This window comes from Thrips palmi, unplaced genomic scaffold, assembly GCF_012932325.1.
Source record: "Thrips palmi isolate BJ-2018 unplaced genomic scaffold, TpBJ-2018v1 HiC_scaffold_3, whole genome shotgun sequence".
Classification (NCBI taxonomy): domain Eukaryota; kingdom Metazoa; phylum Arthropoda; class Insecta; order Thysanoptera; family Thripidae; genus Thrips; species Thrips palmi.
In genome coordinates this window covers 721,097-739,779 of record NW_023144630.1, presented here as the reverse complement: position 1 = coordinate 739,779, position 18,683 = coordinate 721,097, and the positions used below count along the sequence as shown (strand labels likewise).

Genomic DNA, 18,683 nt, shown 5'->3' with positions numbered 1-18,683 from the left:
CGTGTGCTCGGGCCGCGACGGCGACCTGTTCGCAGCTTCCAGTGGGGGCGTGGCCACCGGGACTTGGCCGCTGGCCGGCGTTCCTCGGGGACGCACGTCGGTAAGCCCCAAGTGCTGCAACCCTGAAATTTAAAAAAAAATTTAAAATGTTGAAAATTGTTTTTATAGGGGGTGACTGGGTGTGTATTTTCGCCATGAATTTGTTGTCTTAAACTCCAGGGCCGAGTTCGAATGTCTGTGAGCCTCAACCCGCTGCAACTCAACTCAAGCGACAGTCGGATGTTCTCTTCGTCATCGCAGTCCCAAATCACTGTACCTGTTCCACATAGGTTTGTCGTCACTTTGTCATGGACTGGCAAATTCTTACCGCATCACACTGTTTTTGATTTTGGCTTCTGTTACAGAAGCTCAGAGGAGGGAGCTGATTCTGGGAAGAAGTCTCGAAGTTGGACTGATGGGGTCATGGATTACTTTCTCAAGCGGCCCTTCTGTGTAATGAATATCATTTGTTTCTCAGTTCTGCTGGTCGTTATAATTGTCATCCTTATACTTGGTAGCATCCAATGAAGGGCGCCTCCTGGGGGTTTAGAATAAATCATTCAAGAAAAGTTCGTCATTACATTTATTTCCGATTCAGTGTTTTCACATATGAACTACCTCTCCAGAATATTTACAATAACCACGTGCAGAGGGATATTAAATTGTACAAATATATTGAGATTCAAAATCAGACACAGGTAAGTAGAGAAATGAATAGAATCCCCCTTGGAGATTCAAGTCTACTGGTAAATTATGAATAAAAGAACTAAAAAAGGTAACAAAAGATTAACTAATATCTATATTGGACGGTTAATGATTCAGACTACAACGCACTTGTGCTGCAAAAATCCTTAAAAAGTCAAACTTCAATTTAAGTTTGGTAAATACTGCAAGTATCAATGCAGCATGAAGCCCTTACTTAGCACAACCTCAATTAAAATCAAGAAAAAGAAATATTGTCAGGTTTAATCAAACTGGTTTGCTAAGACCAACATGTCTACAGAAGTAGAGACATAACATCACATTTTGAGCTCATGACAAGAATGATAAAAATCTGATAAGACTTACAGTACACATAGCATGAAACAATTACAGCTTCACCCCTCATTTGGCGTGATAATATTACAACAGAAATAGCAAAACAAAAACAGAACATAAAGGCTAGCTATCATAAATACATTCGAGATCCTAGGTACCTTGCTATTCCTCGAGTCTTGACTGGTGCAAATATAAAGTTAAGATTCACCGTATAATCCCTACTTCAGAATTAATTTCATGATAAATCTCTTGTCAGTGCAATACCGATTAGAACACAGCTACAATGTTCTAGCTGTGTGATCAGTTTTTGACCAGGTGTACAGCAAGGCAATTTTACTAAAATTATACAAATATCATCAAATAGAGTACTAATTGAACTTTCCAAAGAGTTTTCTGCTTTATACACAAATACAAATGTATAAAAATGTGAATTAAGTTGGGATTCCTTAAAAGGTACAAAAGTTGTTCAAAAACTGTGTGTGGCACTTGAAAGGCAGCAAACACAAAGTTGCTCGAGTAAAAACATTCAAAACAAATAGGTATTAAAAATTTTATAAAACGCTATCATTGAGCGAGAGGGATAAAAGATTTTGAATAGTTTAAACAGATCTTTTTGCTTTTTACAGATTGTTCATAATGCATTTAGATGAACAAAATTTGAAGGAAATTATTGAGTGATGATTGTCCTGATTTAGGGACTAAAACTAAACTTTGCAACAGTCCTCCAAAAATAATGTGATAAAATAATCCTGCAGGATATGGGAGAAAAATTTGTCCATGGAACTTGGAAGAACCATGAATTGACTTCTACATCAGACCACAAATACAATTAACATTTGACTTCCTCACTAAGGTCTTCCTACTTCATAAATCTCATGTAACAGTAATAAACATTACATCTCTGTATCTTACACAGAAAAATATACACACTTACATACTCATGTTTCACAGCACTCTCTTTTTAAAAAAAAAGAAAAAAAAAGAAGAGTTTGATTCCAAGCACACTAAAGTTAACTAAAAACTTTCATTAATAATAAAAACAAAGCACTATCGGGCTAAGATAAGAAAGAGGAGATTATCAAATAGAACTGAATCCATTACATTAAATTTACGGCACACACCCTTATTCATTCCAATTGTAACTCTAGGCAAAAGTAGTGCATGAACACAAAAGCGGCACAGTATTGTCCTTCACACTTGACAATGCTCTTTAGTACACCACTTCGTAAAAAAATGAAGGTCTGATTGACGGATGGAAATTAAAATAAATCCAATTCAAAACAATAAAACATGGCAACTCAATAATATACATAGAAAAGATATGACAATTTCAATAAACTCTTCATTTGGTCAATAATTTAATTCTAAATACAGTAACATAGAACACTTCCAAATTTGATTATTATAGCTTGTGACTGAATTCAAGATCACATGCGGTACAAAAATTGGTTTGATATGAGATTTTTAGCTTTACCTAATAACTAAACAATGTGGGTCCTTACAAAAAGAATAAATGATTAGGAATGGATGGAATCTGGTGAGGACATATCTCCAGACAGACTTACTAAATCTACTGTTGATTTAAGTTAAAACCCATCAACAATTTAACTTGAATGTTTACTCTTACAATTGATCAGAATTCAGTCTTTGGGGGTTTTGCTGACCCAAGACAAGTCAAACCTAGATGAACTGGCAAACAAGTTCAATAAGTAATTACTCTCATTTCAAATTTTAAGAATAATGAAGGGAATAAAGTGTTTTAAGGTGATTCAGACAGGAAGTTAAAAGACATTGAACATAAGGGAACGAGATTCTTGTAACAGTAGTTCAATAAATAGACTGGTGTCAGGTTTTCTAACATTAAAATGAGATTTTTAAACTAGGAATGCGCTTTAGCATTCCAGCTCTGAGAATCATGAATAAGATTGACATACTAATCAAATTTGGAATTCCCTTCACTGTATAGTAAATACGTCTATTGTGTTCGGCCTTAATAAATGGAACAGAGATATGGCAACAGGCAACACTAAAGTCCAGAACATTGGCTGAGCTAACGTGTTTGCAATATTGTAGATAGGGCAGTATGGGCACTGACTGCTGCCGCACACTTCACAAATATTGAGAAGATATGTAGGCAAGGAGTCAAAGATACTTTCATTGAAGCGTTCTGAAAAATAAAAAGCAATTGTGTCAAGCCATGGGTGAAAATTATTACCGTAGTTACACAATTTGAAGACAACTGATACTTTGCTTACCAGGGGAGTAGTAGTCATAGACTCTAACAGGCAAGTACCGTGACATATTGGCAACAGGGTACCATCTTTCAATTGTGAAGTTGATGCACGTGTCATATGTGTCAAGCTGTAAAACAAATATTTGAAAAGTTAACTTTTTGCTATTCACACAATAATTTGGACTTGACCTAGGACCCCTAGTTCAATACAAGTGCATTGTTTATTACATGTATTTGGTACTTACATAGTCAAAGTAGAAGAGGACCTTTCGCTCTAAAAAGCGCGCTCTCTGCAGGTTGCGCACTTGTCTGGAGCGTATGTACCAGTCCAGCTTTTGTTGCTGGATAATATAGCCAGTTGGGATAGCAACATCTAGCACAGCCATTCCAGATCGTGAAGATTCTTGGAAATTTGTCCACCTGGACAAAGAAAACGAGTTAGAGCATGTTTTTTCACCATAGAAAAGTCGTGTGACAGCTGAAAACATTGCAGACCCATTTCTACATACCTCTGACAACTTGTGTATGAAATGTGAGACTGATTTCTGCCATGGAAATTGGCTCTGGTGTGAAGGTCAAATGATCTGACAGGAGGCTGAGTCTGGAACTTGACAATATCTACGTTGTACTGCACAGTCATCTGCAGAATGGCATGACCTGCACCATTAGCTTGAACTTTGACGGTTCCCCATGCTTCGGGAATCTGAAATAAAAAACACAAATCATTGACAGCTAACGTCGATTGGTAAAAGTTACCCAAAAAAGTACCAGAGAAATATGAGACTAAATACCTCAATTTTCTGTAAAGTGGCAAGATTTTTAGGATTGACATGAAGGGTCTTAGTTTGACCAGGCAAAGCCGTAGCTTCCACTGTGACAGTTATCTGAGTCACATCACGAAGGCGCTGACGGTTTGTGTACTCTATAAGAGCTTTCATGGCCATGGCTGTGTCTTGGGTGGATGCCCACCCACCGTCAGTCAATCGTTGAGCATTGAGCCATTTCACAATGCGGTCCATCATGAGTTCTTGCCTTGCCACATACACCAGCAAGGCATATGCTGTGGTTTCTATGTTACTCGAATCGTACTCATAAGGCAACCTCGGCAGGGAGAAGGGCTTCTGGTTTTCTAGCTTCTGAGGTGGAGCAGGCACTTCAACTTTACCCCAATAAAATAGTCCATCTATAAAACAGAAGAAGCATCATGTAAGTACTACACTGGAACATAATGTAAAATTTAAGAAGATGGAGCACAAGTTTTCTTACCTGTTTCTCTTTTGTGCCTTGCAAGAATCCCAAAAGCAGTTTCAGCAGTGGCTGCCTTACTCAACATGAGGGCATAAGCAACAATAGCTACTTCATATGGTTCTCCAAACTGGTCCAACAACTGTATATTCCTCTCAAGCCAAGATATGGCTTTGCTTTGAGCAAGTGCGACCTTACCACCAAGACCCTAAAATTAAAAATTAGATAAAACACAATTTATAAAAAAGGGAACATATAAACAAATAAAAGAAAATTAAGTTGGAATATCGGTGAATGATAATCCTTACCCCTGTGAGATCCTTTACAGTTTCCAAAGTGATGAGTACATGAGCTGTTAGAGATATATTCCTTGATGTGACAGTATCATCAGGCCAATGCAGAGAATCATTAACTTTACGGTCAGGAAGCCAGGTCACTTCATAAAATGCACCATCGTAAGTTTGATGCTGAAGAATCCAAGACACAGCTTTCGAAATAATTTCAGGATCAATGTAGATGTAGTTTTCCCACTCGTAAAAGCTGGCTTCTTGAAGCACTCTCACTGAATAGGCAGTAAGCCAAACACTCGACGCTGATTGGTTCCTGTAGAGAAAATATTGTTTAAATGAATTTGCTGCAACAATTAGTAGCAAAATGTGCACAAGCAAACTGAGCTTACCAGTCACTACGGAAAAGTCCAAAAGAACCGTCCCATTTCATAAACGACATTTGACGCTGATACAAGATATTCATGAAATGGAAAGATTGCTTTTCAAGTTGCCTATTGCGCTGATTGGTGTAACGCATGTACATTGTTGTGTACAAATGTGCAGCAAAACTGAAAATTGATTGTTCTGCACTGTCCTGTAAATTTAAAAAACTCATATTATAGCCTCTGCTCCATTCTTTCGATAATTTCGAAACAATATGAACACTATGGGCTCTACCCAAAGAGTACTGAAACAAAATTTCCTTACCATGGGAAGGTTCATCAAAGATGTCGCATTGACAGGCATGGAGGGGAAAATGGGACCCACTACGTCACCCACAACAGACACTGTGGCCTTGTTGGAACCAAATATATAGTACCGATCCTCCTCATAAGGAATAATAGGAGTCTCTGTGATGTTGACATGCATGTATTGGAAGACATAAGAGCGAGTGCTGAGATCCAACAAAATGGACTGGTGACGGTATTGTGGTAGACCATCAGCCTGGAGGCGAGAAAAAGATAGGTATAGCATGTTTACTTATTTGGTAATGCACACTAATGTTACTACACGTATGAGTAAAATAGGATCACTTACTTCGACATGGAGCTTTCTGGTAACAACGTCTTTACCAATCAAGGAAGATGCCATTACAGTGACCTCAATGTCTCCAAGTTTCGTTGGAACAATGGGAACATGAACCACAACCGAATCCTGAGCTCTGATGAAAATGAAGAATTGATGCTCTCCAAATGAAGTTCGAGGGTTGTAGGAACGGACCTATTAAACAACAAAAAATATGAAGTTATGCTCATACATATCAGATAACTTTCCGTAACACAAAAAAAACATCAGTACATACAATTCCATTCATTTCAACATGAACAAACTTATAGTCACGTGACCCAGCAAGAACAACTGTTGCTTCTAAATTGCGAGTCAGATAGTTGAAGACAGTGACACGGATACCAATTTGTTCACCTTGACGGCACACAGTTGGCATTTCAACATTTATGAAGAATGGAAGCACACCAACATACTGAAAAATAAAATAGAAAAATTGACACATTTTAATCAAATGACAGAAATTTCACAGTCTTTTGAACACCATAGTAGGGTTAAATGTTACCTCTAAAGGTGCAGAGAGCATGCCAAAGCCATAAGTTGGACTCATACTAAACGCAGAGACCATCCAATGGGCCGGACGATGAGGTACATCAACGTCAAATATGAACCGGCCGTGCGGACCAATATTGATGTCCTTGTACAGCCAGACATTTTCATACTGTCTCTGAATTCTGCTAAAACGGTACTTGCGGAACAATCCAATTTCAGTCCGATTGTAAGTAGGACAACCAGCCTCATCCGTTCCGTCCTGACAATCCAACTGGCCATCGCACTTCTTGAAAAACGGATAGCACTGCCCATCAAGACACTCTCCAAAGCCAAGGGTGGCATTGCAGAACCCTGGGCGCCGAGTCACCATGATGTCGGTGAACACCACAAGTCCCAAGTATCTGTAATTGCACAGATCATTAGTATTGATACCATTAAAAAGAAGACAAAAGATAAGACTATGTAGAAAATTACGAAAGAAATCTTACTCGAAAGTCCTATTAGCATCAATGCCAAAGGTAGATGATGGGAAGTAAACTGTGTCATCAGGAAGACCCTCATGAGAGAGCCAACTGTGAACATGTGTGCCATTGGTATTTTCATCAAATGTGGACATTTTCTCTATAACCTGAGAGTGTAAAATACAAGAATATTAATAAACATGGAGTCCATGAGCAAAAAGTAGCTATTACTCAATACAAAACACCTTACCTTGGAATATGACAATTCATTGCCAGCTTGCATGCTGTAGAAAGCCCTGTCTATGCCAGATAAACCAACATATGCACCAGGCTCACCATAAATAGCCACTTCAACACGCTCTCCTGTCCTTGCTTTACGATTGTTAATGAAAACTGTAAACTGGGAATTAAAAAAAAAAGAAAATTATTAAGATATTGTTATTGTTATTGCTGTTAGGCCACTGCAGACCGTTGATGCAGTAACTAATTATACTACATGCACACATGGTAGACACATACATTGTTTCGAGAAATTCCATTGACAGGGAAAGTCAAGCTGTCAGCTACAACATCGCCATATCGTCCAACTTGGTATACAACAATAGTTGCAGCAGGTGCCATTTCGGCGCTCAAAGGCACAGCAAAGGTACGAATGGAGTTCTGCATATTTTCATCTCCAGTCAACAGAATGATTCCCTTTGACATCACAAGGTAATTGAACGTTTCCATGAAATAATTACTCTGGACATGGAAAATAATGTACTCTCCAACCTGAAATATTGAAAGAAAAATTTTTGTGTGAGTACTTGTTGCCATTATATAAATAAGCATTTTGAAAAAGTCTCAAATATACTATACCCTGGCATGGCTTGTGGAGGTGGACACTTTGATGTGGTGGTGCATTGGTGAATAATGTGAAAGCAGCAACAATTCAGTGATGGCACGATCACCTTGAGAGAGATATGTAGCTTGTATCCTCATAGATCGGATGTTTGATAATTCAAAGTCTTTGTTCTTCTCAAGACCCAATTGAGACTTCAAGTCAATTTTCAGTTCCCAAACACCATCCCCTTGAGCTTGAATGGGCATGGATCTGGGGTCCAGGCGCCTGGTCCCTCCATTGAACATGTCAATGGTGGCTGTAATGCGTAGGTCACTTCCAAATAATCGCACTTTGGACAAAGTAGAGCCATCATGGAAAGATACAACTAGCTGCAAATTTAAGAAAAACAGTTAATTAGTATCTAATGGCGTTTTATTTTAACACATATTTGGAATTTCATAATAATTGCTTACATAGGCTTTAAAAGGCATAGGAGGTTTGAAAACTTGTGGAGATCCTCCCATAAATGCTACTTTTAGTCTTGATTTGTAAATTCGAGATGTTGAGTACCCATCTATGACCTCATTCAAGAATCTTTCTCCAACAGTTGCCTTCACAGTCACCTCAAACCCTTCTTCAGTGAGTTGGGAGGGCAGCAATTCTGCTATGGGATATCTGAAGTGGTAGACTCCATAAAAGAATTTCAAGTGTGGCAGGCCCCTGTAGCGGTTCTCAAAGGTTTCTCTTGGATACCAAAAGGGATACGATTCATCAAAATGGAAAAAGACAGTTCTAGGGGGAAGAGGCGGATATCCAGGTCTTGGTTTAGGACGTATTTCTGCCATCAGTGTTAGATTACCACTGACTGGGCCACCGCTGGTGTAGTTGGCCATTACAGTTCCATGGATGAAACGGTCAGAATCAAAGAAAAATGCTGGCATTGTCACATTCACCTAAAAGAAAATAATCACATTAGCAAAAAAATTGAGGAGCATATGAAAAATAGTAGTCTTGAAAGAAAGCAAGTGCACGTACCTCAAACCTTGTTTGATAATATTCCTCTACAAGGAACTTTTGTTCTTCAACCTGACCCTGAGCAATAACTTGAACAATCCATTCTCCGAATACTGGCTGATCTGACAGTGTGTAATCTAAACTGACAGTACCAAGATTTGACTGAAGAAAGAAAGGCAGAAAACAATAGTTATTATAAATTTTCTATATCACAACATCACAAACTTGAAGACATGATAAAAAAATGTCTGTACCTGTCTAGAGAGCCACCGCCTCATAATATGCCTATTAGGGTCAAGCATGTACACATCAATGGCTCCGTCAAAAGGTCGCAATTCAGTATTAATTGGAATGGCACGGAAACGAACTGAAACAACATGTTAAAGACAGTAAGAAACCTGAAATTCCAATTACAAATATCAAGGCAATAGAAGTATGTGAAAGGCTTACCTGTTTGACCTTGCATGTAAACTGGTCTGTCAGTCTGAATAAAAATAGTCATCGACCTCTGTGAGAAAACAACTTTGGTTTCGTTAACAAACGCTATGCCACCAAGGACTCCATCGTAGAGACCTTCCACTCTCAGCTTGTAGTCACCGGGAACACTTGTTGGTGGGACCTGAGGGAGCACAAATATGTGGTCAGGCATTGCAGGCACAAGCAACATAGAGAGCGGACAAAGTTGAACGGTAACTCCACTTACCCTCATGATCAACTTCTCTGGAATGCCCTCCTTGACGTCCTTGCTGTCAGTGGACAACTCGACCCTGTTCCTCGCGATGGAGGCTCTGACAGTGATGGGCAGTGGAGCGTGCAGCACAGTCACTGCCACCGTGTAGATCTGCCCAGGCCTCACCACCTTGCTGGCCACAACAAAGTAGGTGCTGCAAAACAACAAATACAAAACATTCAGGTACACCGTAGAAAAGGAAAATGCATGGAGGGATGAAAATCACAACGTTGAGAAATGACAATCACAACGACAAACATAGAAAAATACATTTAGGAAAGGCAATCACGATGACATAGAAAAATATGTTGAGGAACGACAATAACAACGACTCCTACAGAAAAATATATCGAGTAATGGCTATCACTAAAACAAACAAAGGACTTACGCTTCTCTGATGATGGCATTGCCCTGCCAGTTGTTGAACCAGTTATCGCCGTCCCAGTTGCCGCCGCCCAGGCTGTTGTCGCGGGGGATGAAGTTGGAGTTGACGTCGAAGGGCGGCAGGTTGGGGGACCGGCCTCCAGGGGGCAGCACTCCCGGGGGCGGAAGCACTCCCGGGGGCGGCAGCGCTCCCGGGGGCGGCAGGGCGCCGGGCGGCGCGCCCGGGGGCGGCACGCCGGCCGGCTGGAAGAAGGGGTCATCGTAGGGCTGCGACCCCGGGGGCGGCAGCTGCGAGTCCGAGGAGGCGGCCAACAGCGCCACGAGCGCCACCACGAGCCAGCACCTGCAGACAGAGGAGAAGGCTCATCAGCAACCAGCATCGCAGGTTCAAACACCAGCCTCATCAATTTTTTCTTTTTTCAAAACTCAAACAAAAAAAAAATAAACTAGCAATCAGCATTGCAGGTTCAAACACCAGCCTCATCAATTTTTTCTTTTTTCAAAACTCAAACAAAAAAAAAAATAAACTAGCAATCAGCATCGCAGGTTCAAACACCAGCCTCATCAATTTTTTCTTTTTTCAAAACTCAAACAAAAAAAAAAATAAACTAGCAATCAGCATTGCAGGTTCAAACACCAGCCTCATCAATTTTTTCTTTTTTCAAAACTCAAACAACAGAAAAAAATCAGCAATCAGCATTGCAGGTTCCCACCAGCCTCATAAATTTTTTCAATAAAAAAGAACGAGGTAATTTTAAAAACACATTTAAACTTTTTGATAAGTATTTTTAAAGGAGGTGTGCTTGAAGGATAAGACTTGGCAGTTTCCCCACGTTTCCACTACAAAGCTCGGCAGGCACAACCGCCCTCAGAACGGCGGCAGCTATAGGTGCGACTCGAGACCAGCGGCGTTACGATCGCCCTCTGGGGATTCCCCCCGAGGACTTCCCCCTCTTCCATACCGGAGCACATTAACTGAGAGAGCGCCCCGGGCTGTATAAAACCCGAGCCCCATTCAAACGGAAAACGCGGGGACGAAAAAAAAAGAAAGCCGTGGAGGAAACGCGAAAAAAGCGCGCCGCTCATGAAACTAGTCGACTGTTTCCACACATCGAGACGAAAGAGGAGGACCAATAAAGGCACAAAACAAACAGTTAAAAGGTGTTAAGGGTGCGCTCGGGAGGGGCAGGAGGAGGTGGAGGACTAAATCGGGAAGCGGGGTGCATAAAGAAAGGGGCGATTGCGGAAGCGGTGCCTACACTGCAGCGCGAGCGCATAGAGAGCCGCCACTGTAAGAAAGTCTTTTTCTTTTTCCAACTCGAGCGAGTCCCGGCCAGGCTAGGCACACGAGGCGAGGGGAGGAGGTTTATTAAAAGGCTGATGGCCAAAGCGGAGCCGAGCAGCCACGCCAAAGCCCACAACAAGCCGACAGAGAGAGTGCGCCGGGATGCACACCCCACTTGCCGGACCTGTGGCGAGAGGGGCGAGAGGGCGTTCTAGTCGAGCAGGCCGACGCACAGTGGGCCAGAAGACCGGTGGAGGCGGCAGAAACTCTAGACGCGTTTTGAGCTCCAGAGTCACTAAACAGGACTCGAGTCGAACGTGTGACCCCACCAATGGATTCCTCGTTCGGAGAGCAATCCATTGGTGGGGTCACACGTTCGGTTCGAGTCCCACTTCGCGACTCTGGAGCTCAAAACGCGTCTAGAGTTTTTGCCGCCGCCAACAGTCTTCCGGCCCACTGTGCGACGGGCCGATGGGGGCGGCCAGAGCACTATCGAGTGACGCCCCCTCCCCCGCCCCTTTCGGCCCCCGGAACCCTTACATCAACGCACGGCGTCGCACGCACACTGTAGCCACCTCCGCCATAATGCGTGCACTCTGCTGATCAGGAACCAACGCACAGTGGGCCAAAGACCGGTGGAGGCGGCCAAAACTCTCGACGCGTTTGAGCTCCAGAGTCGCTAAACAGGACTCGAACCGAACGTGTGACGCCACCAATGGATTGCTCTGCGAAAGAGGAATCCATTGGTGGGGTCACACGCTAGGTTCGAGTCCTGTTTAGCGAGTCTGGAGATCAAAACGCGTCTATGGTTATGGCCGCCTCCGGCCCAGCTGAATGCACGCTGCAAATAATTAAGACTCACGACGCATTTGAATATCGCACGCCAGCATGACCATGACTCACGGGGTGTATCCATTACAGCCACCCCAGTCCAGCCGCCGTCGCTCTGTCTCTCTCGCACTCACGGGGTGTCCCGTCGGCTCCTGGGGGTGCGAGAGAGACAGAGCGACGCCCGTCGGCCAGAGGCGGCCCGTAAACCAAGATGAATGCGCGCCGCCCACCACGCTGACCGCCGGACCGGCCGGCGGTCCGGCCGCTTGTTTTATCTGCAGGGGTATTTCAGCACCGCGTCAGCCGCCCTGTCCGTTCCCTGTTTACACCGCCAGTCTGGGGGTGCCAAAACAGCCATCCGTAATCACTTCCGAGCCAGCAACACACAGTGGGCCAGAAGACCGGTGGAGGCGGCCAAAATCCCGGACGCGTTTTGAGCTCCAGTAAATGGGACTCGAACCGAACGTGTGACCCCACCAATGGATTGCTCTCCGAACGAGGAATCCTTTGATGGGGTCACACGTTCGTTTCGAGGTCTGTTTAGCGACTCTAGAGCTCAAAACGCGTCTCAAGTTTTGACCGCATCCATCGGTCTTCTGGCCCACTGTGCGTCTCTCTCGCACCCCGACGAGCCCCAGGGGACGCTAGGGGACGCCCCACGAGTACGAGAGAGACAGAGAGAGCGCGACGACAGCGGGGGGCAGATCGTGATGGATCATCAGGTGGCCGGCAGGGCTGGGGCGGGGCTGCCACACCCTCGGCAATGGCAATGCTCTAGGGGTTCGGCGACATTCACGGGACACCTCTGGAACAGCAAATCCTGGCAGTGGACACGCGCCGAGGGGAAGCGGGGGTGACCATTCTTTTTCCGGACCCGAACCGAACGTGTGACCCCACCAATGGATTGCTCTCCGAACGAGGAACCCATTGGTGGGGTCTCACGTTCGATTCGAGTCCTGCTTAGCGACTCTGGAGCTCAAAACGCGTTTGCAGTTTCGGCCCCCTGTGCCGGTCTTCTGGCCCACTGTGCGCAGTGGTTCGACCCCTCCGCTTCAATTCTCGAACTCGATCCTCGACTCGACCGCACGTAAACCGGGCAAAATAAACCCTCTTCCCCGATCGGGGCGGCGCGCCGCGTCTTTACAGTGTCGTTTCCCTTCGGAAAGTCGAGTTGTTAAAACCATCCAACCGCAGCGCCACTCAAACTGCCCCCCCCCCTTTCCCTCTTCTTCCGACACACCCAAGTAGTAAAGAGTCCCAAATACCGCCCCCGCCGTTTAGGGCTTAACCCCCTTCGTTTAACGTGTTATTTTTATTACTCTAAAATATTTTTTTGCGCTCGGAGTTTAGTCGAACAGGAGCTGCGACTAATCAGCGGCAGTCGGCCACCCACGCACCCGTCGTCGCAAAGGGGGGACTGCCACTGACCAAAATTACGTAACTATTTTAAAGGTCACAGCAAATTTTTACAGTGCACAGACGTTTTCCGAGGTAGAATCTTAGTGATTGAGTGTTTTTCAGGCTAGGCGCGTACAGTGAGTACAAGAAGCGGGCCAGCTCCTTTCGTCGTCGGAATCGAAAAGTCACCGGTGAAAAGGTCACGAAAAATGACAATTTCAAAACATGAAATGGATGGGAAAAGGGGTAGGCGGTGGGAGGGAACCAAACAAAACAGCGGGGGCGTTTTCCAAAGCGCGCGTCGCGTAACTTCACAGCCGCGGCTCTTGGTGGCGAGCGGCTGGGGGGGTGGTAAGGGGTAAGGGGAGTACGGGGAGTTTTGGGAACATGGGGAGCACCTCGCCGAGTCCAATATCCTGTTTGAAAGGCAGTCAATCGCGGCCCTGTGTGGACGCGCCGCTGCCAGCAGACTGACTCCGAGCGCTGCTCTGTCTCTCTCGCACTCATGGGGCGTCCCGTACGGGTGCGAGAGACACAGAGCGAGGAAAGCAGTGTAGTTCGGGGCCAGCTTGCCGGCTGAGCGGCCAGCCAGCCCGGGGCACTCCATCGCCACTCACGCACCAAACACCAAACGCCGCGCGGAGCCAGTGCCAGTCAAGCCCACAAGCGGCCGCTCTGTCTCGCCGTGTAACTCGCTGTGTAGGCCACACTGCACAGTGGGCCAGAAGACCGGCGGAGGCGGCCGAAACTCCAGACGCGTTTTGAGCTCCAGAGTCGCTAAAGAGGACTCGAACCGAACGTGTGACCCCACCAATGGATTGCTCTCTGAACGAGGAATCCATTGGTGGGGTCACACGTTCGGTTCGAGTCCCATTTACCGACTCAGGAAGCTCAAAACGCGCCAGGGATTTTGACCGCCTCCACCGGTCCTCCGGCCCACAGTGCACCGGCACTATAACCAATTTCTCTCCGTTTTTTTCGGGGTCAACATACTTCTCACCTTTTCTTCGAGGGTGCGGCGCGCTGCATGCATTATGCACTCGGGCCCGCGCCTCCACTGTTCAAAACTCCCCCTTCGCCGCCATAGGCAGCCATAGGCCACTGAGTCACGGTGATGCATCGAGTACGCGGCGCACAATACCGACGCCCTGTCTCTCTCGCAGGCAGCACACTGATTCCGAGAGTCGTTTTCGTCGCTCTGTCTCCCTCGCTCCCACACGGTGTCTCCGTAGGGTGCGAGAGAGACAGCGCGACGAAAACGACTCTCGGAATCAGTCTGCAGGGCGGCAACGTGGTGGGGGCCGGGGGAAGTACTGAATAGAAAAGGCAGACGAAAATGTCCAAAAGGGGCGCCCCCCCCCCTCTTCACGTGGCTGACTGCGACGCACGCGCACGCAGTCAATACCCAAAAGGCCCAGGCAAAAACAGGGGGGAAGCTGCGCTTTGTACTTTTCCGTTCCGAGTGCAAACGACATTTCGCTGGATGCGCACGCACGTAATTCATCGGAACAATATCCTTCATTTCACAGACAATCGGGCACGCTGCGGGCGAGGGGGGGTAGAGGGGGCGGGGAGGGGGGGGGCGCACATGGCGAAAGGGGGCAGGACCAGGAAAGATCCAGAGTTGTGCCACAGACGCACAGTTGCACAGTGGGCGGTCAAAATTCCGGACGGGTTTTGAGCCCGAGGGTCGCTAAATGGGACTCGAACCAAACGTGTGACCCCACCAATGGATTCCTCTCCGAACGAGGAGTCCGTCGGTGGGGTCACACGTTCGGTTGGAGTCCTGTTTAGCGACTCTGGAGCTCAAAACGCGTCTGTGATGGTCTTCTGGCCCACTGAACAGGGCTTGGAGAGCCTGTATTCCAATAACCGGCTTGCGGCCGACGCCATCGCCAAGCGAGGGCGTAAACGGCAAATTTACCACACCACTGTCGGCCCGAACGCCTGGCAGCGCTTGGACGCAGCGGTATAGCCAACCGAGTAAACACAACAGCCCCGCCTCACGTTTCAGCTCGTAAAACAAAGTCAAAACAGCCGAAAACAACTAAAACCCCAGTTTTGGCCGAGCCGATCACAAAACAACAACAAGAGTCCAAACGAAACAACACAAGCCAACCACGAGGTGACGCATTACAGCAGCCCGGTCATTCGGCGGGCCCCGCAGCCACACTGCGAGTTTTACGACCACACTGGGGGGATTGGACGTCCATCGGACACACTGGAACGGCCGGAATTCCAGCACGGGGCAAACGGCCGTCAATGGCCGGCCATCCATACCGTCGGCCTCCAGCGCACAGTGGGCCAGAAGACCGGTGGAGGCGGCCAAAACCCTAGACGCGTTTTGAGCTCCAGAGTCGCTAAATGGGACTCGAATCGAACGTGTGACCCCACCAATGGAGTCCTCGTTCGGAGAGCAATCCATTGGTGGGGTCACACGTTCGGTTCGAGTCCCATTTAGCTACTTGGAGCTCGAAACGCGTATGGGACTTTGGCCGCCTCCACCGGTCTGCTGGCCCACTGTGCAGGGCCTCCAGGGGGCGGGCAGATGCCGCTCCAGCAACAACAACATGCCTCGTAAACAACAAGCGCATTAGGGTGGACAGGACACACGGCGGCCCGAAGCCAATCGCCCTTCTATATGACAGCGCGACCCAATTTCTCGCCAGCAACCCAATTTTTTTGGCACACCGCGCCCCGTCGCGCACCTACTCCGAGGCACAAAAACCTCCATTTTCCACCCGGGGAGGGCCATGACAATGCCAACGGGACCCTGCTGCACCACTGTAAGCGCACCCTCCCTCCGGCAAAGCATCCAGATTTCGCGGCGCATGCGGACATCGCACAGTGGGCCAGAAGACCGGTGGAGGCGGCCAAAACTCTAGACGCGTTTGGAGCTCCTGAGTCGCTAAATGGGACTCGAACCGAACGTGTGACCGCACCAATGGATTCCTCGTTCGGAGATTCTCGGTGTAAGTACAGTGCCGGGGAGGTGATCACGAGAATCGCTACTTAGCGAGGCCGCATCACGCCGAGCGATTTCCGCACAAGCAGTCCCTCTCTCTCGCACCCCCCACGGGGCTACATTGCGCCCCGCGAGTGCGAGAGAGACAGAGCAAGCAGCCAGCTGGCCGTTTGGCGAGGCCGGCTCGCGATGCTGCTTTTACGGCAGGCGACTTTGCCATCTGGCTGCCGCGCCACCCCTTGAATCTCTCTCTCTCTCTCTTTCTTTCTCTCTCTCTCTCTCTCTCTCTCTCTCTCTCTCTCTCTCTCTCTCTCTCCCTCCCTCCTCAAGCGATGCTCCGCGCTAAGCGGCCCTTTAGCCGCGACGCCCTTCGCGGCGATTACCGCCCAGCGATTCACAAGAGTCGTCGCTCTGTCTCTCTCGCACTCGTGGGGCCCCCCGTAAGGGTGCGAGGGAGACAGAGCGACAAACCGCCCTTCTGAAATCGCTCGGCGGGGAAACCCTCGGCCCTTGCGACGCCAATCCATCTCGCACTGCATCGTCAATCCCTCCTCGCCGCGTCTCGCCATCAAGGGGGAAATCACTCATGAAAATGGTCGACCGACTATTACATTTTGAATCATTACAGACAATTACACCTATTACGCAAATTACAGATATTACATCGATATTTCTGCTATTACAGTACCATTACAGTGCAATTACAGCAATTACATCAATTACAGCAATTACAATCATTACGCCCATTACGCACCTATTACGCAATTACACAGGAATTACCTATCAATTACAGCTATTACACTACTATTACAAGGCTATTACGCTGCTAGAACGGCCTTGGAAATAGGTTTCAGCCTCCAGAGGGACTATTTTGTTCCGTGGGCACAGGGTATCGCTAGGTAGTACAGCAGTGGCACCTCAGCTGGTCGCTGTTGTTAGCTGTCTTGGGGGATCTTTCACCCCCCCCCCTCCCCCCGATACCTTTAATACCGCTTGTAAAAGAATCAAACCGCCGCGGCCGGTCGGCGCTACTCCGCCGCGCCCAGGTAGCCGCTGGAGGTAGCCGTCTGGGCGCGCGGGGTATCGCCGGGCCGGGCTGGTCGGATTCTTTGGGAAGTGGTTGTACTATCTATTTAACAGATACGGTTCTCAACAACCCGTCCTGATAAAATTCAGCCCTTGCATCAATCATTTTCCATGAAAAAATTGGGAATTTGAATCTTGGCCGAAATATCATTTGACAAGAATGTCTTTTGGCCACAGGAACCTTTTGTCTTTCCAATCAATTAATAGCTTGTACATATTGAACCAGATTAGGGTTTAGACTACCCCTCCTTACAAATTCAGCGCCTCGCCTGCCCCCACAGGAGACACCCCCCCCCCCTCCCCCCACACACACACCCTACATGCCACTTTCGGCTTGCTTTCGGCTCGATCCGGACGTTGGGTATTACTTTGCAGCCAAATGACTTTTTCGCTGACTTTCGCGCATGTTTTAGTCATTTTCTGTATTTTTCTTCCCACATATTACACCTATTACACACCTATTACAGGCATTACAGGACCATTACAGGCATTACACCAATATTACACCCATTACATAGGTATTACACATTACAGGGCCATTACAGGGCTATTACAGACCCTTCGACCGACCATTACACAAGTGATTTCCCCCTTGCTCGCCATCCCGCACAGTGGGCCAGAAGACCGGTGGAGGCGGCCTAAACTCCAGACGCGTTTTTAGCTCCAGAGTCGCTAAATGGGACGCGAACCGAACGTGTGACCCCACCAATGGATTGCTCTTCGAACGAGGAATCCATTGGTGGGGTCACACGTTCGGTTCGAGTCCATTTAGCGACTCTGGAGCTCAAAACGCGTCTGGAGTTTAGGCCGCCTCCACCGGTCTTCTGGCCCACGGTGCGAGGGGGAGCAAGGCGGGGGGGGAGGGAGACTTGAGGGGTGGTGGTGCACGCACCCCGCGCGGCGCTGCACTGCAAGCGAGCCGCCGCCGGGGAGGAGGTGGAGGAGGGATGTTGTTTGTGTTTGATTTCACGCGATAAACGAACCGATACTCGGACCGCACGCACCAACAACAGCAACAAAAACAAAAGCAACACCACCTTCCCCACAACGCCGCCGGCCGCGGAGCTGCTGGTGCACTCTAGGACAGTCTCTCTGTCTCTCTCTCTCACTCACGGGGCGTGGCCAAGTGGTAGGAGAGAGACAGAGCGAAGGGCCACACAGGTCTTGTTGTTCCGCCTTCGTTTTACCACTGCAAGGGTGACGAGACGAAATGGGCGCGAAACTTGCAGCTTCTGTGGAGTCCGCGAGGAAAAATCTCATCTCCCTCTTCCATTTCATTAACTCGTTTTAATTCGACGGTCGACAGACGGACGGACGGACAGGCA

At 47.3% G+C, this 18,683-nt stretch overlaps 1 protein-coding gene across 2 annotated transcripts in view; it reads right to left on the bottom strand.

The window, feature by feature from the left end:
- Window positions 1-604: 604 nt before the first annotated feature.
- The window catches only part of LOC117648048 (CD109 antigen), a 43,302-nt gene continuing 25,223 nt past the window's right edge, over window positions 605-18,683 (bottom strand). For both annotated transcript variants that reach the window (XM_034390209.1, XM_034390210.1), the window contains 22 exons: window positions 9,798-10,136; window positions 9,383-9,563; window positions 9,130-9,298; window positions 8,934-9,046; window positions 8,701-8,841; window positions 8,139-8,618; window positions 7,701-8,054; window positions 7,362-7,613; window positions 7,093-7,242; window positions 6,870-7,009; window positions 6,395-6,782; window positions 6,128-6,304; window positions 5,863-6,045; window positions 5,533-5,769; window positions 5,235-5,419; window positions 4,864-5,158; window positions 4,577-4,763; window positions 4,102-4,493; window positions 3,820-4,013; window positions 3,556-3,730; window positions 3,333-3,438; window positions 605-3,244 (listed from right to left, as the gene is read on the bottom strand). In XM_034390209.1, coding sequence (XP_034246100.1) covers window positions 3,033-3,244; window positions 3,333-3,438; window positions 3,556-3,730; window positions 3,820-4,013; window positions 4,102-4,493; window positions 4,577-4,763; window positions 4,864-5,158; window positions 5,235-5,419; window positions 5,533-5,769; window positions 5,863-6,045; window positions 6,128-6,304; window positions 6,395-6,782; window positions 6,870-7,009; window positions 7,093-7,242; window positions 7,362-7,613; window positions 7,701-8,054; window positions 8,139-8,618; window positions 8,701-8,841; window positions 8,934-9,046; window positions 9,130-9,298; window positions 9,383-9,563; window positions 9,798-10,136 — 5,050 coding nt within the window. In that variant the 3' untranslated portion in view covers window positions 605-3,032. The remainder of the gene's footprint in view (window positions 3,245-3,332; window positions 3,439-3,555; window positions 3,731-3,819; window positions 4,014-4,101; window positions 4,494-4,576; window positions 4,764-4,863; window positions 5,159-5,234; window positions 5,420-5,532; window positions 5,770-5,862; window positions 6,046-6,127; window positions 6,305-6,394; window positions 6,783-6,869; window positions 7,010-7,092; window positions 7,243-7,361; window positions 7,614-7,700; window positions 8,055-8,138; window positions 8,619-8,700; window positions 8,842-8,933; window positions 9,047-9,129; window positions 9,299-9,382; window positions 9,564-9,797; window positions 10,137-18,683) is intronic.